Here is a 25,235-nt window from a genome sequence, read left to right on the forward strand (position 1 = left end):
GTATTCCATCACCAACAGATACCACAATTTGTTCAGTCATTCCCCAGTCGAGGGTCACTCCCTCATTTTCCAATTTTTGCCACCACAAAGAGCATGGCTATAAATATTTTTGTGCATGTGTTTTTCTCTATTATCTCTTTGGGATACAAACCCAACAGTAGTATGGCTGGGTCAAAGGGCAGGCAATCATTTAAAGCCCTTTGCTCATAATTCCAAATTGCCTTCCAGAATGGTTGGATCAATTCACAACTTCACCAACATTTTTCTAATTTTGCCACAACTCCTACAAATTTATTACTTTCCTTTGCTGTCGTATTGGCCAATCTGCTAGGTATGAGGTGGTACTGAGGTTCTATTTGTAAAGATTTTACGGTTGGAGAAATCAAATTGAGGTGGACAAAAATTAAGTGCCTTGCTTAAGTTACACATCTGAAGCCACACTTGAACTCAGGTGACTGGCACATAGTAGGTGCTTCTTTCCTTCCCTTTTGCATTGTTTATATATTTCTCCTTTCCTATATCCCAATTATAAGGAATAGCAAGTTCTTCCCCCTTTCCCTTTTCTTCCTACTCTTCTATATTCCTTTTTACCCCTTTCATCTCTTTCTCCTTTAAAATCCAGAACCCATCCAAACCTAATACCTCAGTCTTTCTTATTTGACATTCTAAATACCCTTATTTCTTTAAAAACATCTTTTTAAATTAAAAAAACCCACCCTCCCTCATTTAGAAAGAAGGGAAAAGAAAAATAACAAATTCATCCAGACTAGTGATGGGCAAACTTTTTAAAGAGGAGGCCAAAGGAAAGGAAATGCTCATCTGTCTGTCTGTTTCTAAGGCAACTCTTCTGAAGTTTCATCGTATTGTTTCCTACTCATTGTACTCATCAGATTAGGAATAATGTTGCACCATGGGGATAGAACATTTCAGGGGGCCACATCTGGCCCAGCCATCGTTTGCCTTCACTGATCTAGACAAATCAAACAGAATACTGCATTTGCCATATCTCCCCTAAAATATGTCTCCATCTGTACTTTGAGCCTGTCCTATCTCTCAGGAAGTGAGCGGCATGTTTCATCATGAGCCTCTGGAACAGCAGTTGGTCTTTGCAATAATAATAATAATAATAATAATAATAATAATAATAATAATAATAACTAGCATTTCTGTCACTTGATTATTTATTTGCAAAGTGCTTTACATATATTGATTTATTTGAGTTTGATTATTTTTTTCCTCATGCATTCAGTATGCTTAAGTGTTTCAAAGTTGTCTGTCTTTATACTATTGCTGTCATCATAGCATAAATTGTTCTTCTGTTTCTATTCACACAACAGTTCATGAGTTCATACAAGTTAAGAAGAGCTGTCTCTGAAATCCCTCCCTTTCATCATCTCTTATAGCACATTAGTATTTCATCATTTTAATATAATCTGTGTAAATGGAGTTAGCTCTAGCCCATTCATAGTCAAAACTCTACTACCAGAGATGATGTCATCCCCACCTCCCTTAGTGGGGAGGGGAGATGAGTTACCCACACATGACAATAAGTAACAAATCAAGAACAAGGGACTGCCCTTTGGGCAGTCCAAATCAGTGTAGAGGCTGCCATTTGTCCACTTGAATTAGAGGTGGACCTACAGGAAGTGACAAGAGACACTATCTCTTTAAGTATGTTGGTTACTTCCTGTTGAGGCAGTTCCCGCTTTGAACTTGGTGCTGAAGCATCTCGGCTAAGACCTCAGGCTGCTTCCACTCTGAATGGTCACGTGGGTAAGTTAGGCTGAACTTCCTCGGCCTACCTTGGCATTTTCCAAATTCTACCTTAAGTTGGCTTTTACCTCTCTGATTGCTAAGGTCTTGTGGCATATAATTTAGTTTGATTAGCCTTTTAATCCTCTCTCTCCATCCAAGCCTCTGTAGGCCTGTACTAGCCTCTCCCTCTCTCTATTTCCTTACCTTTTACCTTCCTAATTGTAAATAAACTACCTTAAACCCGATCCTGACTTGGATCTATTTTAATTATGGAATCAATCTGAATTTTTGATTCCTGGCAGCCACACTTTAAATATATGCCTATATAATACCTAAAATCTCCCTCTTACAAATCTTAATTTGTTTAGCCATTCCCCAGTTGATGGGTACCCACACTGCTTCCAATTCTTGCCGTTTTAAGAAGAGCTACCAGAAATAGTTTTGTACATATGGATCCTTTCTCTCTTTCTTTAATGTGGTGTAGGCTTAGTGATAGTATTGCTGGGTCAAGAATATGCACAGCTGTGGGGGCAGTTGGGTGGCTCAGTGGATTGAGAGCCAGGCCTAGAGATGGGAGGTCCTGGGTTCAAATTTGGCCTCAGACACTTATTAGCTATATGACCCTTAGAATCAAAGTATTGATTCTAAGATGGAAGATTAGGGTTTTTTAAAAAACAAAGAAAAAGCCTGACCCTAGAAAGCTACTTCAGTAGAAAGGAAGACCAAAAAAGTTCATATGAGGACAGCACTGCAAAAAGGGAAATAATGTGAAAGGATATTAGGCCCAAAATGAACTGGAAGATCTCCAAATGAGAAACAAAAAAACAAATAATAAGAGACTTCGCAGAAAAATTAGAAAAGAAAATTATAGAAAAGTTAACAGCGTAGAGCAAAAACTCACTGAAGAAAACAGATTCCTTAAAAAAAAAAAAAAGGAAATATAAAACCTCAAACAGGAAAGTAATGCTCTAAAAAGGGAAGTACAAAGACTCAAAGAAGAAAATGGCTCCCTAAAAATTAGAAGTAGACAAATGAAAGCTGATAATACCATAGAACAGCAGAAAACAATAAGACAAATTGAAAAGAATGAAAAAATAGAAGAAAATTTGAAATATCTGACTGGAAAACAAGTGACTTAGAAAATAGATCCAGGAGGAATAATCTAAGAATCACTGGATTGCCTGAAAGCCATGGCCAAAAAAAGATCCTGGACACCATATTGCAATAAATTATCACAGAGAAGACTATCCCTATATTCCAGAAAAAGAGGGAAAATAGACATTGAAAGAATCTACTGATCACCTCCTAAAAGAGATCTCAAGTCTAACAATTCTAGAACTATCACAACCAAATTCCTAAACTCCCAGACCAAGGAGAAAATATTGCAAGTAGCCAGGAAACAAACAAACAAACAAATAAACAATCCAAATATCATGGAGTTACAGTCAGTATTACACAGGATCCAGCAACTTCTACATTAAAGGAGAAAGGCATAGAATATGATATTCTGTAAGGCAAAGGACTACATCCAAAAATCACCTCCTAGAAAAACTGAACATAATACTCCAGAGAAAGAAAGAAATATTTAATCAAATAGAGGACTTCCAGACATTCCTGAAGAAACAAGAGAAAATTTGATGAGCAAATTTTACTCTTAAGAGAAGCATAAAAAGAAAGGAAAAATGCAAGGGATTCAGTGGGATTAAACTGATTTGCATTCCTACATGGAAAAGTGTTAAGTAGGGTTCTTTATGATAAAAGAGATATTTAAGATACTTAAGGTAATCAAGGGAAAGAAAGGTGGAGTTAAACTGATTGCATTATTATACAAGGTGATAAATAAGATCCTTAAGGTATCTGTAATATAAGACTTAAGATGCATAAGGTAATCAAGTGGGGTAAAACAAATTGCATTATTACATAAAGTGATAACTTAGATACTTAAGATAGTTATGTTGCAAGTAATAAGATAATTGAAGGAAACAATGGGATTAAAAGGAATTTACTACATAAGGTGATATCTAAGATACTTAAGATATCTGTGATACTTTTAAGTACCTAAGGCCCCTAAATTACCAAGAACTTTATCACTGCTCTAACAGTGAGTAGAGCAGTGAGTAAATTGATAGATTGTGAATTACCATCAGGTCCTCAGAGAACTATTCCACCCATGAAGGCCTTTGAAATGTGAAGTGGACAGGCCAAGGGTTTTGTTTTAGAGAAGGGGGGGGGTGTAATAACTTCTGTCTAGGTTCTTAATATTTCTTTTTTTTTTTTAAACCCTTACCTTCCATCTTGGAGTTGATACTGTGTATTGGCTCCAAGGCAGAAGAGTGGTAAGGGTAGGCAATGGGGGTCAAGTGACTTGCCCAGGGTCACACAGCTGGGAAGTGTCTGAGGGCAGATTTGAACCTAGAATCTCCCATCTCTAGGCCTGGCTCTCAATTTTAATATTTCTTATGAGAAAGACAGATTATATCCTCCTCAGTAGTCAGAAATAAAAACATTTGCGGAAAGGAAAGTAAGAAAAAGCTATGCGGGGAATATAAGATGAAGGGAAGTAGATTGCCTAGATTAACAAAAGAGGAAATAGAATCCTTAAATAATCCCATCTCAGAAAAAGAAATAGAACAAACCATCAATAAACTCCCCAAGAAAAAATCCTCAGGGCCAAATGGATTCACAAGTGAATTCTATCAAGCATTTAAAGAATAATTAATCCCAATACTATATAAACTATTTGGGAAAATAGGCAGAGAAGGAATCCTACCAAATTTTTTTTGTGACACAAATATTACCTAATAATAACACAAATGTTACCTAAGCCAAGAAGACCAAAAACAGAGAAAGAAAATTACTGACCAATTTCATTAATGAAAATAGATGCAAAAATTTTAAATAAGATACTAGCAAGGAGACTACAGCAGTATATCACAAGGATCATTCACTGGATTTATACTAGGGAAGGATTTATACTAGGGAATACAGGGCCAATTTAATATTAGGAAAAATATCGGCATAATTGGCTATATCAATAACCAAAGTAACAGAAACCACATTATCTCTTTCTCAATAGATGCAGAAAAGCCTTCAACAAAACACAACACCCGTTTCTATTAAAAGCACTAGAAAGCATAAGAATAAATGGGTCATTGCTTAAAATGATATGTAGTATCTACCTAAAAGCATCAGCAAGTATCATCTGCAAAAGGGATGAGTTAAAAGTCTTCTCAATAAGATCAGGAGAGAAGCAAGGATACCCATTACATTATCAACACTATTATTTAATATTGTATTAGAAAAGTTAGCTTTAGCAATAAGAAAAGAAAAAGAAATTGAAGGAATTAAAGTAGGCAATGAGGAAACTGAATTATCACTCTTTGTAGATGATATGATGGTCTAGGATTAGAGAATTCAAGAGAATCAACTAAAAAGCTAGTTGAAATAATTAATAACTTTAGTAAAGTTGCAGAACACAAAATAAATCCACATAAATCATCAGTATTTCTATATATGACCAACAAAGTTCAGCTACAAGAGATAGAAAGAGAAATTCCCTTTAAATTAACTCTAGACAATATAAAATACCTTAAAATCTACTTGCCATGACAAACCCAGGAATTATGAACACAATTACAAGACATTTTTCACATAAATAAAGTCAGATCTAAATAAATGGAAAATATTAATTGCTCAATTCAATAAGAATGACAATTCTACCTAAATTAGTTTACTTATTCAGTGCCATACCAATGAAACTACTGAACAGTTATTTTAAAGAACTAGAAAAAAATAATAAAATTCATCTGGAAGAATATAAGATGAAGGGAAACAGAGTACTCATAACTGTGAGTGAGAATGGAATAAACTTACCCATAAAACAGAAGAGGATAGAGAATGGATTAAAAACCAGAAACCCACAATATGCTTTCTACAAAAAACACATTTAAAACATGGAGGCACACCCAGAATAAACATAAAAGGCTGGAACAAAATCTGTTTGCTTCAGCCGAAGTTACAAAAGCAAGGGTATTAATTATGATTTCTGACTGATTGTAATTGAATACTACTGTGCCATAAGAAATGACCAAGATGATCAAAAAAAAACCTTAGACAAAGAAGTACAAAGTGAAGTGAGCAGAAGGAGGAGAACTCGTACACAATAAAGCAATAGTATGCAGTGATGAACTGTGAATGACAACAATTATCCACAAGATAAGGATCCAGGACAACTCCAAGGGACTCATGACAAAAAAGATTATCCACTGACATAGAAGGAACTGATTGAATCTAAATGCAGATTGAAGTATGCCATTCTTCACTTTACTTCTGCCATGTATTTTTCTCTAGTGCAAGTGATATGTGTCTTTCAGAATATGATAAATAGGAAAATATGTATTGTATAATAACACAGACCATCTATATCATATTACCTACTATCTTAGGGAAAGAGGAGAAGGTGAGAGAAGAACATGGATCAAAAAATGTTAGAAAACCACAATTGACAATTGTACCAATCTGTAATTTGGGGTGGGGGTGGGGGAATAAAAACCTTTAAAAATAATAATAAAAAAACAAAACTTGGGGGCAGCTGGGTAGCTCAGTGGATTGAGAGCCAAGCCTAGAGATGGGAGGTCCTAGGTTCAAGTCCGGCCTCAGACACTTCCCAGCTGTGTGACCCTGGGCAAGTCACTTGACCCCCATTGCCTACCCTTACCACTCTTCCACCTATAAGTCAATACACAGAAGTTAAGGGTTTAAAATAAAAAAAAATAAATAAAACTCCAAAAAGGGTCACAGAGTCAAATATGAATGCCAGCAACACCACTTAGCTCTGGTATTTTCATTAGAAATACTTTAAAGTCTTCTAAACATCACTTTTTTCTCTGTTGTAGGAGCTTGGTTTTGCAGAGTAAGTTATTTTTTATTATAAGCCTGCCTTCTCTTGTTTTTAGTAGAAGTTGCTAGATCTTATATGATCTTTACTCTGGATTCTTCATACTTGAACTGCTTATTTCTTTTCTTTCTTTCTTTTTTAAACCCTTACCTTCCATCTTAGAATCAATATTGAGAACTGGTTCTGAGACAGAAGAGTGATAAGGGCCAAGCAGTGGGGGTTATGTGACTTTCCCAGGGTCACACAACTAGGGATTGTCTGAGGCCAGGTTTGAACCCAGGACCTTCCATCTGTAGGTCTGGCTCTCGGTCCGCTGAGCCACCTAGCTGCCCCTCACCTTGAGTTCTTGTATTAACTTCCACCTCCCCAGGTTAAGTTGCTCTGGATCTTTGAAGGTTAGAAAGGTTCATCTTCAGGACCCTGTATGACATTTTAAGACTAGTGGTCTTGACATTAGGGAACCTAGTTGTCTGAAACACTGTTCAGCAGCACCATCTTGGTCTCTGCCACCATCAGGGGTTCTTGGGAACCTTCCACACTAGCATCCTCCAAACTAAGAATTTTATAGGCTTTGAATCTCTTAGCCTATCTTCTCAACAGGTTATTTGCCCATAGTAATGCTCCTTTGACTGCTAGCTGACTTTCTAATGGCCCAGCAAGTTCTGGGTGGCCTTTTGGATAATGCTAGGTTCGGAAATGTCACTGACTATTGTTTCTCATCAGATTTTTTAAAAAATGATTGATCTGGCACAAATGCCAGGTTTTTCTTGGGAGGTAGATACATGGGAGATAGACCCTCAGACTTCAAATCTAACAACTATCTTACCTGGAAGTTGCATCTTGGACACTTTCTAGCCAAGTGACCTGAAAAGTTACTGTCTTTCTCAGCCTTAGTTTTTTCAGCCCTAAAATGGACTTCATAATATTTTCCTCATATGTGAAGATCAAATAATGAATAATCAAACATAAAGATAACATGTCATGTGTTATGTGGACCTTAAAAGTGCTAGAAACAGGTTAGTTTAAAAAATTTTTTTATTACTATTTTTCTATTTTTGCTTTAACAAGTCAGTAGTCTGAATGTACACAGACAGCTCATTTGGAAATGTCTTCTTCATCCACAGCCATTGATTTCCTGTTCAAATATAACAAGTTTCATTTTTTTTGTAACAATGCCTTTGTCTTTTGTTAATAATAAACCATGTTTCCCAACATGCTTTCCACCATTCTTTCCTATGCCTACCCTTGTACTGAAGTTAGTGAATGCCAAAGTATACATTGATTTAATTTGGGGTGTCTTGTTCTGTAGATTAAGGCTAAGGAAATTAAATACTTACCCAGTCCAATGAATTAATGGAGGGAGTAGATACCCAAACCCAGTCTGTTGACTTTTTTTTTTTTCATTAAAAAAAATTTTTTAACCCTTACTTTTCTTTCTTAGAATAATTCTAAGTCAGAAAGCCAAATAAGGGCTAGGCAGATGGGATTAAGTGACTTCCCCAAAGTCATACACAACTAGGAAGTATCTAAGGCCATATTGGAATCCAGGACTTCCTGTCTCCAAGCCTAGGTCTCTATCTACTATGTTACCTAGCAACCTTTATATTGACTTTTAATGTATTGCTTTGTATGATACCAGGAAATATAAAAATATTGTCTTTAATAAAATGTACATTAAGTTTAGAGTTCCTTGGCTATTAAGGCTTAAAATATGTTGGCATCTATATTACCGGTGTTAATGCTGTTTCCTATGAAAGGAAAACTTTTATTAACCTGAAAATCCAACCCATAATTATCTTCAGAGTTCTTTTTGAACCTGTTGAATGATTTTTGTGAAAAGGATTCAGAGAGAAAATGTTCCCACTTGTGAATGCTACCTTTTGGTGGAAGAGATCTAGGAGACATAGACCCACAGATAGCAGAATTAGAGAATTACAAAAGATACCAACAACCTTTTAACCTAATCTTTACCCAAAGAAACTCCCCACAAAACGTACCTGACAAGTAGTCCTCCAGCCTCTTTCCTGAGCATCTTTTAAGAATATGATTCTTATCTGCTTGGTCTAACTTTTCAGGGCTCTACCTCAAGGCAGAGACTACATGCAATGGCCTTTCAAGGAGGCCACTTGGTGTGATGGAGAAAGTGCTGGGCTAGCAGTCAGGTTTTCTACTGACACACTGTGGGATCTGAAGTAGATCATTAAACCTCTCTGCACTTCAGTTTTCTTATCTATAATGATATTAATACAATTAACTTCTGGAGGGGAGTGTGAAATGGATGTGGGTGGAGTAGGATTTGAGGTTTAAATAAAATAAGTGAGATGTTGGTCCAGTAAGGAAAAAAGGGCTCTATATACATGGAAGATTACTACCCATAAGGTTCCCAAAGAAGCCCAAGGCAAGGGAGAATAACTGGCTGGTATGTCTTTGTTATAGGTGAGATAAAGACACTGTTTCTGGGGGAGTAGATGGGATTTTAATGTGTTTATAATGTTCTGAGCCTTCAATGAATATTTTGTTGTGGGCTTGAGAGAAGGGGATATGAATTACTAGGGAAAATGTCCATTCTTTTCCCTCTTAGCTTGGCTCTGGCCTTACAAGGAGACAATTCGGAAATGTGCTCGTAGCTGGTCATCAGTCGTCCAACTCATGGAGAAAAACCCACAGTTCACATTTGCCTGCTCTCAGGTAAGAGTGGGAAAATACCTCTTGTTTCCTTTAGTGCTTTTCTCTGGGTGTAAGCTCCAGTGTAGGAAAAAGTATTTGGGCTTCTATTTCCAAGGACCTCTATGATCCAAAGGGTGAGAACTTCTGATCGTGGTTGAATGATTCTAATCACTGGCTGAATCCTAGGATCCAAATTCTCACCCAAAGATTTCCCACCTTTATTCTTTTATCAAGATTGAAATGACCCCAAGAGTATCTATAATTTAATGGTAGTTTTACCTAGTCTATTTTATGAGAATTTGAAATCCCTGTTTAAACAAAGTTTCACTTTAGTTTGGAGGGGAAAGATAAGAAGTGGCCTCTCTTAACTGAGGGCTATAGGTCCAATATGAACCATGTTGAGTTGGGAGGGAGAACTGGAGGAATGATGAATTCATTCATTCTCTTGCTTAGGCTGACTTTTCTGTCCTCTGACTCATGTTCTCCATCTAGCCTTAGGGGCAAAAAGCCTTTATGAGAGAGCTGTTTACACAGCTGATTTTCCATTCCCAGGCACAACAGTACGCGTGGGTGAAGAGGTTCTACCCAGGTTTATATTCCCAGATCAAGGAGTACGTCCACATGGGACAGTTTATTCCAGTGGGTGGCACTTGGGTTGAAATGGTAAGAACTACCCTCCTCTTTCTCCTCAGGCCCCAACAGTTTCTTTGCAGCCTCCTTTCTTGCCACCTCTAATCTTTCTGAGGACACTTCTTCTGACAAAGACCCTTCTGAGGGCTGCCTTTCCAGCAGTCAGTCAGTCAGTCAGTCATTGCCTTCACCCTTGATTATATTCAGTGTGTAATCACACACTGTCTCTCTCTACCAAATTAAACTCCATTGGGGACTTTGATTTTCTCTTCTCCTTAAGTAAATAACTTTGTTGAATTAAATTGCATCATTTAGTTTAAACCCCTATTGAACACCTCTTTTTCATATATCCGCATTGTAGGTTAAACTATAGGGGACAGAGAGAAGAAGCAGACAAGTCTTTTTATTTGAGAAGCTCATTGACTAATTGAAGCGACTAGACTTAGGATCAATCAGTCAACAAACATTTATTGTACAGCTACTAAGTGCCAGGCACTTTTGGAAGCTTTGAGGATACAAAAAATAGAGAGAAGTAGTCCCTGCTTTCAAGGAATTTATGTCACATCAGGAAGGAGAGCTTGAACACTGAAAGAGTGACCTTCTTCAAAACTGAAGCCAATGAAATTTGTTTCCTTACCTCCTTTTTTCCCTTACTTTCTAGCCCTTCCTTTGTCCTCTTCCTTCCCTTTCCAACTTAGCTTCCCAGTTCTTTCAGGTTGTTTAGGCCTAGAGTGTGAGTTATTGAAGAGATTCTTTTTTCCAGTCGGGACCTAGAGAGGATAATATTTTAGGAAAACAAGGCCTTTCCTAGTCCTCACACATCAAATCATAGAGACACTTGCCTATTCTGCTTATACACAAACCTGGCCCTGTTCTTCAGGGAACTTATACTCTAGTGGTATGGATAGGCCAAAAGAACACACACATTAAAGACAGGGTGGGCAGAGACCAGGCCATCCTTTAGTCAGTGTATCGGAGTTGACAAAGTATCCACCAGACCCTTAGGGGAAAAGTAAATGCTGCTCAGAATTTTCTCTGCTGAGTAGTAATGCTTCATTTAGTAAATACTAAATTCTTATTGTGTACAGAGAACTGTGCTAGGTGTTAGGGGAGGTGTAAAGTTTGGATTACACTTGGAGCGTCTAGCCCAGAAGGTAGGTACAAACACAGATATTTTTGATATATGACATTATATAATAAGTGCAGTAGAAAGTTGTACAACAGAATGTGATGAGAAATTAGAGAGGCACAGTCTAAGGGGTCAGAAAAGGCTACTTGAAGGAAGTAGCATTTGACCTCTGAAGGAATGCTTGGGATTTAATTAGTGGGAATCGAGGGCATTCCAGACACAGAAAGACATCTGGGCTGTTTAGAAGACACTTGTTCATTTTGGCTAAAAGGTAGTAGTACTGCTGATATAAGATTGGAAAGGTGAGGTCCTACTAGGTTATGAAGGGCTTTGAACATTAGACAAGGCGGCAAAACTTTAATTGGGATAAAATAGAGTTACTGCAAATTTTTGAGTAGAAGAATGCCATGATTAGGCTCTGTTGTGTAAGAAAGGTTATTCTGGCAGGGACCTGAAGGACAAATTGGAGGTAGACAAAGTAAGAGCAGGAAGACTTGTTAGAGAGCCAATGCAGCAGTCCATGTAAGGAGCAATGAAGGCCTGTGCTAGAGTGTGGCAATGGGGATAGAGAGGAAGATGCTGATAAAAAGAGGTGTGTAGGTAAAAGCAATAGAATCTGGGAACTAATTAGAGAAAAGATCTAAGAGAGAAAAGTGGGAGCCTGGGTACCACAGACAGAAGTCATAAAGTCAAAAGGATGAATAGGTTTAGGGGGAGGATAATAAAAATAATTTGGGATATATTGTGGAATTTAAATTAAAACATCTTTCTAGGGAGACCTCCAGCTAGAGATGTGGGTCTGTAGCTTAAAAGATGGGAAATATAGGTGAGAGAGGCATCTATGTCAAGGAGGAAGTAAGAAGTAATAGGAATAAATGAAGTTACCAAATGTAGAGAGAGTCAGAAATTTGGGGGTGATTTTTGCTCATTCAGGATGGGAACCTTCCCAGTGGAGAATCCATGGTGAGACAGTTCCTTCAAGGACAGAATTTCTTCCTTCAGGAATTTGGGAAAATGTGTTCTGAGGTAAGTCTACCTGTATCCATCTTCCCTCCAATCTTGGGCTCCTTCCCCATCTTCTTTGCAGGTGACACTGGGCAAAGGGTTTCTTGAACAAATCCCTATCATATTGACAGGCCAGGGGCAAAGTAAAAGTATGAGCGCTATGACCCTTTGGGGTAGAGGAAGGAAGGAAGGAATGAGGATAATTAGAGTTTTAATTTCTAATTTTAAGAAACCAAAAACTCTTGTTCTTCACAGTTCTGGCTTCCAGACACATTTGGATATTCAGCCCAACTCCCCCAGATCATGCGTGGCTGTGGCATCCAACGCTTTCTGACACAGAAGCTGAGTTGGAACTTGGTGAACTCCTTCCCTGTTAGTGAGAAGGACTTGGGGGAGGGGAGGGTGCAGTGTGGCTCCCAGAGAATCCAGGGGATCCAGCTTGGCTAGCCATTGTTCCTGGCTAATAGAAGAGTCAGTTCAATCATCCTAGAACCATAACTCAGAGTTGAAAGGAAACTCCTTCAAGAAATCATCTAGGCTCAACCCCTTCCTTCAGGCAGGTACGATTTCATTATTGCCATTTTCAGATGAGGAAACAGAGGCAAAGTAGCAAAGCCAGGACTCCAGCTTGTAGTTGCCATGGGAAATAGTACCCCTTATTCTTCCTCTAGAGACATTGCTCCCACTGGGTTTAAAGATTCATGGCTCAAGGGAGGTTTGTTGCTCATTTTAATATTCTTATGTGCTCCTATGGACTTTCTCCTTTCTGTACCTAAATAGTTTTGCCCACCTACACCCATAGGCCTATCTTTCACCCATCCTCAGTATTTCCTATCCTGATTTACAACACCTTCTTTGTCTCCCTACTCTGTCTTGGCAGCATCATACCTTTTTCTGGAAAGGAATTGATGGCTCCCGGGTGTTGGCCCACTTTCCTCCTGGAGATTCTTATGGGATGGAAGGCCATGTAGAAGAGGTGAGCCTGGGAATGTGGATATAGGGGAACTAGGAGGAGAGCACAAGCCTCCTGATTCTCCTGATGTTTGGGTGGGAAAAAGGGATAGTGGACTGGCTTATCAGGGTGTCTCTGTCACTGGGCTAGGCTTTGGGTGTGATGTGTTTGGGGTATAATGACTTCCTCCAGGTGCTGAAAACCATGAACAACAACAAAGACAAGGGGAGGGTGAACCACAGTGCCTTCCTCTATGGGTTCGGGGATGGGGGTGGTGGCCCCACCCAGACCATGCTAGACCGGCTGGAACGAATGAAGGATACAGATGGACTGCCCAGGTCAGAGACCCTGTTCTCTGCTCCCCTCTCCCCCATCCCCTTGGCACTCTCATATGAGGCTTTTGCTTTTGAGCTCCAGGCTGAGGACTGAAATAGAGCAAATCACATCTTGGCTTTGAGGAGAAAGGCTAAGACCTTTACCAAGGGAAAAACTGTTGTTCTGAAAGTTTTATTACTAGAATCCCACTTTGTTGAAGAGATTTTGGACCTTTCTTTGACTGGGGTGGGCGGAGTGAAAGCACCTCTAAAATGGGACATGTACTTATTTGTCAACTTGTTCTTGCCTAGTGGGAGGGGGCTGGACAAGATGACCCCATCCTGATCCCTTCAAGTTAGAGGATTTATGAACCTACTGGGACCCAGACACTTCCTACTCTCATAGTCCTTGATTTTGGCTTCTTTCCATAGGGTATATTTCTCTTCCCCAGAACAGTTTTTCTCATTACTGGAGAGGAACTCAGGGCAGTTTTGCACCTGGTATGGGGAATTGTTCCTGGAACTGCACAATGGCACCTATACCACCCAAGCCCAAGTAAGCCATTTATAGCAAAAGGTGGGGGGAATCTAGGGAGGAATCCTTTTTTTTAAACCCTGTTTCTCCATCCTTAGGGAGCTCACAATCTAGGTGGGGAGACAAGAGAAACAGAATATTACAGGACAGTGCAGAATCAAGCATTAGACTTTGGGGTAGGCTTTGAAATATGTAGAAGTTGAGAGAAGGAGATGAAATCAATGTGGTCTCAAAGAGATGTTCAAGTAAGACTTCCTGAGGGAAATGAGTCTTGATTTGGGCTCTGAAAAACGAGTAGGGTTTGGTTAGGAGAAGATAGGCAGAAAGGGCATTCCAGCTGAGGGGGCAGTACATTAGGAAAGGCACAGAGGCAGAGATCATCCAGGCAGTCAATAAGCATTTATTAAGAGCTGAGTATATGCCAGGCACTGTGCTGAGCAGTGAGGATACAGAGAGAAGGCAAAAACAATCCTTGTTTTCAAGGAGCTTACATTATAATGAGGAGACAGTGCACATAATAAATCAGCACATACAAGATCAATCCAGAGTAGATAGAAGGTCATCTCAGAGGAGATGGCACACTGAGAGGACCAGAAAAGGCCACCCATGGAGGAGAATGCTGGAGGTGAATGGTAAAGGAGCCAGAGGTTCTGAAAGTTTAGGGATTAAGAGGGAAACCATTCTAGTCATGGGGAATAGCCAGAACAGCAGCAGTGTGGCAGGGAGACAGCTGACTTCTGAGCCACAAAAACCTGGGTTCAAGTCCTACTTCAGAAACCTACTCGCTGTGTGACCCTGGATAGTTTCTTTACTCTCCCAGTCTCAGCTTCCTTATATGGACTCTAAGGTCCCTTCCAATTCCAGGTCTGTGATCCTATAAGAAGGAGGTTTGTGTTCAAAGTACAGCAACGAGGCTGGATCATAGATTTCATGGAGAAGATTGGAAAGATAGAGAAGGGCCAGATTGAGAAATGAGCAGAGTGTGTGCAGGGGACTGGGAGAGAAGGGTATTATTGGGGAGAATACAGGGTCAAATTGTATAAGTCTTGTTTCCTTGTGATTTAATTAATGTACACATTGCCTCTATTTCTTAGTAAATAGTCTTCACAATTTGTTGTGACCAAAAAATATTCATTTTTTCAGCTCTAAAGTTAGATGGTATAGTGGATAGATTGCCAGGCCTGGAGACAGGAAGATTCATCTTCGTGAGTCTAATCTGGCCTCAGACTAGCTGTGTGACCCTGGGCAAGTCACTTAACAAGTCAGTTTCCTCATCTGTAAAATGAGTTGGAAAAGGAAATGGCAAATCACTCCAGTATCTTTGCCGAGAAGACCTCAAATGGGGTCACGAAGAGTCTGACACAACTGAACAACAATGACAACAGCAAGCCTTCTGAGGATGAGTCTTTACAGATTTAAAACTGTCAACAGGCTCATACAGCTTCACGTCCAGGCCACAACAAAGCATCACAATAAGACTTAAGGGGAGAGGATAAATGTATAGCATAGAATTATGGAATTGAAAGGGACTTTCTAGTCTGCAGAATTATGGCCCATGGGCCTAGTTGCTGCCTGTTTTTATATGGTCAGTATGCTAAAAATAGTTTATGCATTTTAAAAAAATTAAAAAAAAAAAACTCTTACCTTCCATCTTGGAGTCAAATACAGAGTATTGACTTGACTCCAAGGCAGAAAAGTGGTAAGGGCGAGGCAATGGGGGTCAAGTGACTTGCCCAGGGTCATACAGCTAGGAAGTGTCTGAGGCCAGATTTGAACCTAGGACCTCTTGTCTCTAGGCCTGGCTCTCAGTCCACTGAGCTACCCAGCTGCCCCCAGTTTATGCGTTTTTAAATCAAGTTTTATTGTATCAAAATGTCAAACCCATTGTTAGCTCACAAATCATACAAAAACAGGCAATAGGCTGTCATTTTCCAACCTCTGTTCTTGTCCAACATGAGGGAGATGAAACTGAAAAGGTAGGTTGTAACCAGATTATAGATGCTAGGTTAAGGAGTTCAGATTCTATCCTGTGCAAGTAGTGAAACTTTGAAGTTTTTTGAGCAATGGAATATGCCTTAAGAAGATGAATGTGAAATTGGTATGCAGAATTGATTGGAGTGAGGGAAGACTAAAAGTAGAGAGAAGCCAGCCAGGTGGGAGATAAGGAAGGATTCAGGACTGGTGTGACATAGGATGTGAGTACAAGAGGCACCAGGGGAGATGTCGGGCATGGGGCAGAGACTGCAGCCTAGAACTTGTCAGGTGAAGTATCCCCCTTTGACCCACTTTCCCCAACCTCACTTCACTCCTGGGTTCAGATCAAGAAGGAGAACCGGGAATGTGAACAGATCCTGCATGATGTAGAATTCTTGAGCTGCCTGGCCTTGGCCCGCAGTCGAACTTTCCAGTATCCTGCTGCTGAGTTACAGCGCCTCTGGAGGTAAAATAGTCTCCCTTTTGTGCCTTTTCCTAGGTGAAGGCAAAGCCTCTGTGGCCAGCATCCAAATTTGCTCCATATGTGGGCCCATTTTGGTCACTTAGCATGGCATAGTCCCCTTTCTTTTAGCCCCCCATAAGAGCACATTTGAGACCCATCTCTTTCCCCCACAATACTTTTATCAACCTCATCTGATGGTAGGGCTTCCACAATCCTGTTCTCAGACTGTTGGTCCTCCTTTCTCCTCAAACCGCCATAGGCTTTTGCTCCTAAACCAGTTCCATGATGTGCTTCCCGGAAGCTGTATCCAGCAGGTGGTGGATGATGCTCTGAAATACTATAGAGGTGAGAGAAAGGAGAAAGGCCCCAATAGTTACTTCTACCCATATTCCTGCCCTTCAGCATGTCAGCTGAGGGAGAGGCCATCCCATTTCTAGCCTCAATTTCCCCAACTGTTGTATAGAGGTAATCATACTTTAGGAAGATGAGTGTGAAATTGGTATGCAGAGTGGATTGGAGTGAGGAAAGACTGGAGGCAGGGAGAGTGGTGTGCCTGGCCCTGGCCACCTCTCAGGGCTGGTAGGAGTAGTGAAAGGAGGAAAGAAAATGGCTCCAGAAATGTTTTCTAGGTGGGAAGTTCTGTGTACAGTTAAGGAAGGAGCACTGACGCTGACCGACATCAGAATTGACTCTTCCCCTTATTTGTTCTGAGAACTTAGGCAAGAGCCTCCCTTCCTCTGAGACTTTGCTCATTTATTAAATGAAGCAGTTGGGCCAGATTTTTGGTATCAAAGTTCACTTCCAGATCCATCATTCTGTGAGTCTCTTGTCTTCATGGGCAGAGCCATTATTTGAAGGCGTGGAGAAACTCAAAGGTCATCATAATTTGTCTACTTTCACTTGTGAAATTGTTAGAGCTCCACATGTAGGAAAGGAAAACAGATTCACAATACAGAACCAGAAAATGAGAGAAGGGTTCTAGAGTTTGTGAAGTATAGGAAAAGTCTTTATGTGGATGGAATGGAGGGAATCAGCCCACCTGGAATTAGGGGACTGGTCCTTAATTCAGTTAAATTCAGCACATATCAAGTGCCCAGCCTGAGTGGTGGGGAGATAGGAAGAGAAGATCTAGTTACTGTCCACAGCAATCCTAGGCTAATTTAAGAATGAAGCCAAGCTGGAGGAGTTCAGAGGATGAAGACATCAGGATGGGTTCAAGTGATCAGGAAAGTCTTCTTGGAGGAGGTGAGGCCTAGGATTTGGATACAGAGAGAGGGTAAAGAAGGCCAATCCACTTACAGTTTTTTGTATCCTGGACCTGATGGAACCTGTGGACCCCTTCTCAGAATTGTGTTTTTGAATGTGTAAAAAAAGGCAGGATTACCAAGGAAACCAATTTGGCAAAATGCAGTTATCAAAATATTTTCAAAAGCAGATTTATAGACCCAAAGTTGTGAGCAAAGGCCAAGAGAGGGAAGGAACATACTGTTTTTAGAAGGTCCTGAGAATCTCCTCTAACCAAAGCAAAGCATTCTAGCCAACGAGCCCTGAGGGCCAAGCTTGGAGAAGTTGAGTCAACTCCAGTTGTGGAGCCTTGTAGAAATCTGGCTAAGGATTTAGGGTTCCATGGGCATAGAAGGTTAAATAATGTCAGGTTTCCAATAATGAAATGCTAGGGGCGGTAGCAAACAAGAAAGAGCTGGACTGGTTAGAGGCAGCTTCCTGAAAGAGGTGCTGTGGATTGAGCCCCCACAGTCCTTCACAGGCCTGTTTTAAAAGAAAAAATTTTCTTTTTTAAACCTTTACCTTCTGTCTGATATATTGGTTCCAAGACAGAAAAGTGGTAAGGGCTGAACAATGGGAGTTAAGTGACTTTCCCAGGGTCACACAGCTAGGAAGTATCTGAGGCCAGATTTGAACCTAGGACCTTCCATCTCTAGGCCTGGCTTTCAATCTACTGAGCCACCCAGCTGCCCCCTACTTTCACAGGCCCATTTTAGATTCTGTGAATGAATGCCTTACCAACCTGTTTTCTGACTCTGGGTTTTGCTACACATCCTGTTATTTCCCAAACATGATGCAGACACAGTTCCCTGACTCCTTTTTCCACAGAGATTCGAAGAAATTGCTCCCACCTTCTGAATGCGGCAATTAGGTCCCTGGGTGGAAGAAGGTCATCAGCTCGAGATCTGAGACTTTCACACAACTTATTCGTCTTTAACACACTGTCCTGGGATCGCACAGAGGTGGTGGCCCTGCCAGGAGTGAATGAAATAGAAAACCTGGGTACATAGACACTATCCCCTGAAATCCCCCTGTTCTGGGAGGGCAGAGTCCTGGCATCCTTGCTTTAGAGATGGAAGGGACCACTAAAAACACTTGTCTGGGTGGTAAAAAGTTTCTGCCTAGAAAACTTTAAAGGCAAGTGGGGCTGGGGACACAAAGTAGCGAGCTAAAGGAGAGAGAGGCAAAAGGCTTCCTTATGGGATGAGGAGGTTTTTGGCAAATTAAAAGTGTCAGCAGAAAGGCCAACCAGCCAGGATCAAGAACTGAGCTTTCCTGTCAGCAAGCTCTGGCCTGGACATTTGGGTTATAGAGAGGAGCAGGATACTGTCTCTACCTTCAGGAGCCTCCATATGGATGGAAGAGATCTAATCTATTGAACACAACTCCAGGGAGCTCCAGAGGGAATCCAGGGAAGAGAGAGGGATAAATAGCCCCAAGGAACAGTGTTGCTTGCACATTGCTTCTGTGGAGAAATCCTTTCCTCTTCCCAGCAGTCAGCCTCTGTCTTAACTGGCCCCATAAGTTCAACTCCAGTTTGGGGGTTCAGAGAAAGGTCTCTAGAAGGTTCAAGCACTAACTATTTCCCTTTCCCTCCCTGAGTCCAGTCCTGGTGACAGTGCCTAGTATGGGGTACACCCGGGCCCCACCTCCTGGCCCGCCGCCTCGTGCTGTCAGAGTGGTACAGGAGGTGAGTAACTGCCTGGGAGGTGGGAAATGGGGGGGGGGAGTCACAAGTGTAGAATCAGGGGGTCACTTCTGCTCAGTGGAAAGGAAACAGTTGGGTAGGCAGATCTTTCTGAATCTGGACACTTGTGGTCTCTCATTGATCCCTGATCTAAGGCAATGAAAAAATTGTGGAATGGCACAGAACCATGGGCATGTCCCTTGGGCTCCCCACTAGCAATTTTCCTCTAAGTCAATTTTATTTTTATTCTTTTATTATAAAGATATTTTATTTTACGAGTTACATGTAGTAACAAATTTCCACATAAGTTTTCCAAAGTTATATGGTCCAAAGTATCTTCCTACCTCTCTTCCCTTCTCCTCTCCCCAGAGCTGGCAAGCAATTCAGTCTGGGTTATACATGTATTATCATGCAAAACATACTTCCATATTGATCATTTTTGTAAGAGAATACTCATATAAAACCAAAACCCCAAAAGAACCTAAATAAACTAATGAAAAATTGCTATGCTTTGATCTGCATTCTAACTTGCTACAGTTCTCTAAGTTGATTTTAATAGACATTTATTATGCACAAGACAACATTCCAGACTTTGGGAATGCAAAAACAAATAGCCCCTGTCCTCAAGCAGTTTTCATGCCACTGGGAAGGAGGATTCAACCTAGGCACCAAGAAGGATAATACAAGGAGGAGAGGAGGAAGGGACCCCTTAGCAGAGCCAAGAAGGAAGCCCAAGATCCCAAGAGGTGGAGTTGTGGGGGCTGGGCATTCAGGGAAGGAGGAAGTGGAGGGTTGAGCTGATTGATGAAAGTGAATAGTTGGCAATCAGACTGAAAAGGCAGACAGGAGCCAGTCTCTGGCTGAGGGATTTGTATTTTGAGGCAGTGGGGAAACTGAGTCAGGGGAATGAATCCTGATTGGGAGAGTGATGGATTCACTTCTTTTCCGTGGCCTTGAACTGTTCAAATGAATTCCTCTTTGGATGGTTCAATTTCAAATCCACTTACTACTGTTGTCTAGCCTCTCTCCATCCATTTGATCCACAGACATCACTTGAGAAACTTTATCAAGTTCTTTGTGGTACAGGAGGCAGAATGGACTTAAGTTTGAGGACCTGGCTTCAGATCCTCCCTGATCTTACTCCTGGTGTGATCTTGGACAGATCACCACCTAGCTGTACCTCTCATTTTCCTTGACTGTAAATGAGGGGATGGACTAGCTTGCTTCTGCTTCCCCTCAATGCTGGTGCTATGATCTTAGAAATCTTAGAAAAGGAAATGGAGTCGATCTCACTTGGGCTGAACTGATGAAGCCCTGCCTGCCTGTTTCTTTGCTTTCTAAGTATTCAGAAATCTCCTTGAAGTAATCCAGTACATCCTTATATCGGGGGGAGGATCATCAGTCAGACTCACTAATCTAGAGTTTTTTACCTTCCCTTTTTTCCCTTTTTTGAAATTGGAGGTAACATTTTGCCCTTCTCTAATCCTTGAGCATCACTCTCTTCCTGGACTCTCGCAGATCACTGACAGTGGCTCAGTGCTTATACTTGCCAACTTTTTTTCCATTGCCTGAGATGACATTTATCTGAGGTTGGTGACTTAAACTCATTGAGGGAAGCTTATATGTACCATCTTGACCCCTTCCTTACTTATATTTGGATTTCCACTCTCAGCTAACCACTTTTGTTCTAGTTTTTCCAATCTAAAGATCATTTTCCTTGGAAAAGAAAAGAAAATTAGCATAAGAGTTAACTAGAGCCTCCTTGTCACTCCCATCCATGATCACAGTCCTGTCCACTCAGGCAAAATGCTAATCCTGCTTTCATCCTTCTTACCCTCCTAAAGTTGATTTTTTTTAAAGAACATCCTTCTTGTTGGCCTTGGCTTTCTTTGCTATTACTCCTGACACAACCCCAAAAAGGATGCTGCTAGTCTTGCATTCTTCCTTGGCTACTCCGCCCTTCTTCTGGACAAATCTTTTGGTAACCTGGGTTGGTTAATGAGCTCCCTTTGTGTCCACACTGGGCTTTTAAGGCAGTGACCTTTTTTCCCCCCTCTTTAATGAAGTAATTTCTGATGATGTTTTAGAATTTTACTTTGAAAAACTTTACATTCTTTTTGGTTCAATTTACCCTACAAAATATGAGACCTATTATTTCCTGAATTCTTTGAAATTTGACCTCATTTATCCTCCACGTGGTAGACTATAGCTAAGGTGCATGCCAGACTATTGGCCATCCTCTCCTTTTCTGTTATGAACTCTGTGATGGAATAGTTTTGTCCTGAGATCATAGGATTGTAAATTTAGAGTCTCTGGTCAGAACCAGATTTGAAAATGACAGTTTCCTTTTTTGCTTCTTCACTGATACAGGTCTCAATTTGGTCTACTGTTTTTTGGCACAGAGGACTTTGTGGTTACAGTATCACACTTCTTTCCTAGGTACCCCTATATGTGTGTTCTCCAGATTTTTCCTCTTATTCCTCCTTCAGTTCCTATGATCTGGACACCCCCACAACAACAGTAATTTTCTTTTCTCCCTCACCCTTCCCATCCAGACTGATGGCTCCGTGACCCTGGATAATGGCATTATCCGAGCACACCTGGACTCAATGGGCCATTTAAACTCCCTGGTTTTGATCTCCTCAGACAGGTAGGTACTTTTGACTCCCTATTTCCCTTCCTCTGAGGTAAATGACTGTGCCTATTGGGTTACAGCCTGGAATTGGGCAGAGGCAGAAAAGTTCAGCCCCTTCTTTCATCCTCTCAAGAAAGCTTCTCACCAATTGGATCACTGGGTCCCTCATCCCAGTAAGAAGGAAAGACTATTCTGAGTTTTATTTCATTAATGTTAATAGGGAATGAACATAGTAATTGGAGAGAAGCAGAATTTGCCTAGAGAAATCAGATCATCAGGGATCTCTTCCCTCCCCCATTGCCGGTTCCGTGTGTACTTTAGTTTTTGTCCAATGGGGTACAGTGGCCTCTGATGCAGCACCTACTTCCTGAATCAATCAGATAGTGAAAAGATTAGCTTTTCTGGTATTGTGGAAAAGCACAGGACTTAAAGTTAGAAAATCCGTGTTTAATCCTGGCTTTACCACATGATACTCTGTGACCATGGATAAGTCATTGTGTGGAAGTTCCTGAGTCTATAGAAATGAATTCTTTCTTGCTCTTTTTCCCTACACCAATTACCTCTGCCCCTACCCCACTCTAGAGAAACAGTGCTAGAGAGGTAGGTTGCCTCACCCCTTCTTTCCATTCTATTCAGGGAAACAATCCCCCGTGGTGTCTTTGGCAACCAGTTTGTGATGTTTGATGATGTTCCCTTGTACTGGGATGCCTGGGATGTGATGGATTACCACCTGGAGACCCGGTAAGATGGGGCAGGGCCTGGCTGAGTGTATCTAGTGATGAGCTCAAGAGGCATTTGTGCCTGAGACCTTTGTCCTAGTGCTTAGCCTGTGATCATGGCCATGCTGCCCACTCCCCATCCGAGCCTGCCCTAGAATCCTCAATTTGGGGACTACCTGCTCTGTTGCAGCTCTGACTGCCCCCCTCCCCCCAACCTCCTGTGCTCTTAGGAAGCCAGTCACGAAGCTTGACCAAGCCCTTGAGGTAGGAATTCCAGGAGGCCTTCGAGGCAGTGTCCACTTCTCCTTGCAACTCAGTAACCGAAGCATTCTAACCCAGGAAATTGTGCTGGATGCTGCCTGTCCATATCTCAAGTTTCACACAGAGGTACTGATGGGTGTCCTTGGATTGGTGGCAGTGACTCATCCAGCAGTGAGCCCCTTACCCCTTGCACTGAGTCCTGGCCACCATCCATGGGCTCCTCAGGGTGGGAAGGAGGACAAGCATTTCCCAAAGAGAGAATCACAGAGCTAAGGAGGCTCAGTTATCTCCCTCCCACCATTGCATTGTCTTTCCACAGGTGGACTGGTATGAGTCACATAAGTTCTTAAAGGTAGAATTCCCTGCCTGGGCCCAGACCTCCAATGCCACCTATGAGATCCAGTTTGGCCACATACAGAGACCTACACATTACAACACCTCCTGGGATTGGGCTCGATTTGAGGTGGGTTGAGAGAGGCGGGAGTGAGTAGAGGCCAGAGGGACAGTGAATTCAGGACTGGGGCTAGAAGACAGGACGTGGGGGCAGAGAGGGAGGTGCCGGTAGCAGGGAGGGTTATCTGTACCAGTAGAGCAGTGAAGGTAGAGGAAAGGCCTGTATGAGGGGACAGGACCTAGAAAAGGGTGCTCAGGGCTTGTCTTCTTCACCCCTCAAGGTGTGGGGCCATCGATGGATGGACCTGTCAGAACATGGCTTTGGAATGGCACTTCTTAACAACAGCAAGTATGGGTGCTCTGTTCGGAACAACATACTCAGCCTTTCCCTGTAAGTCAGAGAGTGAGGAGCTAATGGGGGGAGGAGAAGGGTAAGGGCTCCATCCATGCTCCTGACCTAATTCCAGGCCTCACACTCTCTCTATAAAATGGGCCTTTTTGAGCTGAACAGTTGGGATTAATCTCTTTCTCCTCAATCCAGTATGGGGTAGGGAGTGGGTGGGAAGTTCTTCCCTCCACAGGAAGTGGAGTTCCAGATGCCATTTCCCCTTCTTTTCAGCTTACGGGCACCCAAGTCCCCTGATGCCACTGCAGACATGGGGCATCATCATTTCACCTATGCATTAATGCCACACATGGGTGAGTGCCTGGAACCAAATATGCTCCTTCTTTCCTCCCGAAAGCTCCTCCCAATTCATGTGTCCTTAGGACAGGGACCTAGATCTAGAGCTGATCCTGCTACTCTATAATCTCTCAATAATCTATATTCCTCTATAATCCTGAGCATTCAAGTCTCTTTTCCTCTCTGGGCACTAGGATCTTCACTTCTGAATAAGGGTAGCCATACCTGTCTTGCTAAGCTCATAGGAAAAGACCGAGAGGATGGGTTGGAAAGCTTTTGGAAAAGTATATGTGTTATGTAAATAGAAGCGATTTAAGTGGTTGGAGAAGAAGAGTGGCCAAGAGTGGGGTTGAGGTAGCTTTGAGCAGGGCAGAAAGCTGGTAGGCTCCTGGGTTTGGTGGCTGAGAAGGGCAGAGGCATTTCCCAGACTTCTCACCCCACATCAGGCTTCCTTAATTGCCATTACTGGGGACATGTCTTGTTCCATAGGAACATTCCAGGATTCTGGAGTCATCCAGGCTGCCTACAACCTCAATTTCCCCCTACATGTTTTACCCTTTGAAGCAGCCATCTACCGGCCCTGGAGTGCTTTCTCAGTGTCATCATCTGCTGTAGTGTTAGAAACTGTTAAACAGGCAAGTAAATGTTGCCAGAGCCTAGTAAGTACTTCCCACTCTCTTCAGAGGAAGGGGTCCCTGGTGGGGTCCAGGGATTTAGTTGAGAGGAGAAAATTTGGGTTCCCCTCTTCCCCACACTGCCATCCCTTCCCAGGTAACTGAATTTAGAGTCAGGTTATGTCACCCTCTTTCTCTGCCTCCACTTCCCAATCTGTAATATTGCTTCTTAGCTTGGGGTCCCTGAGAGTGGAATGGCCTGGCCTCAACATCCTTCTATCTCTTCCCGCAGGCAGAGGCTGGACCCCACCCTTATACCTTGGTACTGAGACTGTATGAGTCATACGGCAGCCATGTAGACTTATGGCTCCAGTCAGCCCTTCCAGTACAGGAAGCTATCATGTAAGTGTGGCCATTGGGAAGAAGATGGGGGTGGGGGGTGCAGCAAGACCAAATCCCTGAGGGGGCCTTCTTTTCTTTTCTTTTCTTTTCTTTTCTTCTCCTAGTTGTGATCTTCTGGAACGTCCTGACCACCGGCAGCACTTGACCCTAGAGGGCTCCCGAGTAAAGCTTTCCTTCTCGCCCTTTCAAGTGGTTTCTCTACTCCTTATATTGCGGCCCCCACTCCTCTGATCAAGA

The 25,235-nt window shown here is 41.8% G+C and overlaps 1 protein-coding gene across 1 annotated transcript in view; it reads left to right on the top strand.

The window, feature by feature from the left end:
- MAN2C1 (mannosidase alpha class 2C member 1) overlaps positions 1–25,233 on the top strand; it is a 47,361-nt gene extending 22,128 nt beyond the window's left edge. The window contains exons 7-26 of the mRNA XM_044660251.1: positions 9,234–9,340; positions 9,872–9,982; positions 12,012–12,104; positions 12,339–12,455; positions 12,964–13,059; positions 13,228–13,373; positions 13,782–13,905; positions 16,203–16,324; positions 16,581–16,666; positions 18,434–18,607; positions 19,213–19,295; positions 21,848–21,942; positions 22,564–22,668; positions 22,877–23,033; positions 23,227–23,370; positions 23,582–23,691; positions 23,920–23,999; positions 24,472–24,617; positions 24,889–24,998; positions 25,103–25,233. Of these exons, the coding sequence (XP_044516186.1) occupies positions 9,234–9,340; positions 9,872–9,982; positions 12,012–12,104; positions 12,339–12,455; positions 12,964–13,059; positions 13,228–13,373; positions 13,782–13,905; positions 16,203–16,324; positions 16,581–16,666; positions 18,434–18,607; positions 19,213–19,295; positions 21,848–21,942; positions 22,564–22,668; positions 22,877–23,033; positions 23,227–23,370; positions 23,582–23,691; positions 23,920–23,999; positions 24,472–24,617; positions 24,889–24,998; positions 25,103–25,229 (2,333 nt within the window). The 3' untranslated portion in view covers positions 25,230–25,233. The remainder of the gene's footprint in view (positions 1–9,233; positions 9,341–9,871; positions 9,983–12,011; positions 12,105–12,338; positions 12,456–12,963; positions 13,060–13,227; positions 13,374–13,781; positions 13,906–16,202; positions 16,325–16,580; positions 16,667–18,433; positions 18,608–19,212; positions 19,296–21,847; positions 21,943–22,563; positions 22,669–22,876; positions 23,034–23,226; positions 23,371–23,581; positions 23,692–23,919; positions 24,000–24,471; positions 24,618–24,888; positions 24,999–25,102) is intronic.
- Positions 25,234–25,235: the final 2 nt, after the last annotated feature.

The sequence above is a fragment of the Gracilinanus agilis genome, chromosome 2 (genome assembly GCF_016433145.1).
Source record: "Gracilinanus agilis isolate LMUSP501 chromosome 2, AgileGrace, whole genome shotgun sequence".
Lineage (NCBI taxonomy): Eukaryota > Metazoa > Chordata > Mammalia > Didelphimorphia > Didelphidae > Gracilinanus > Gracilinanus agilis.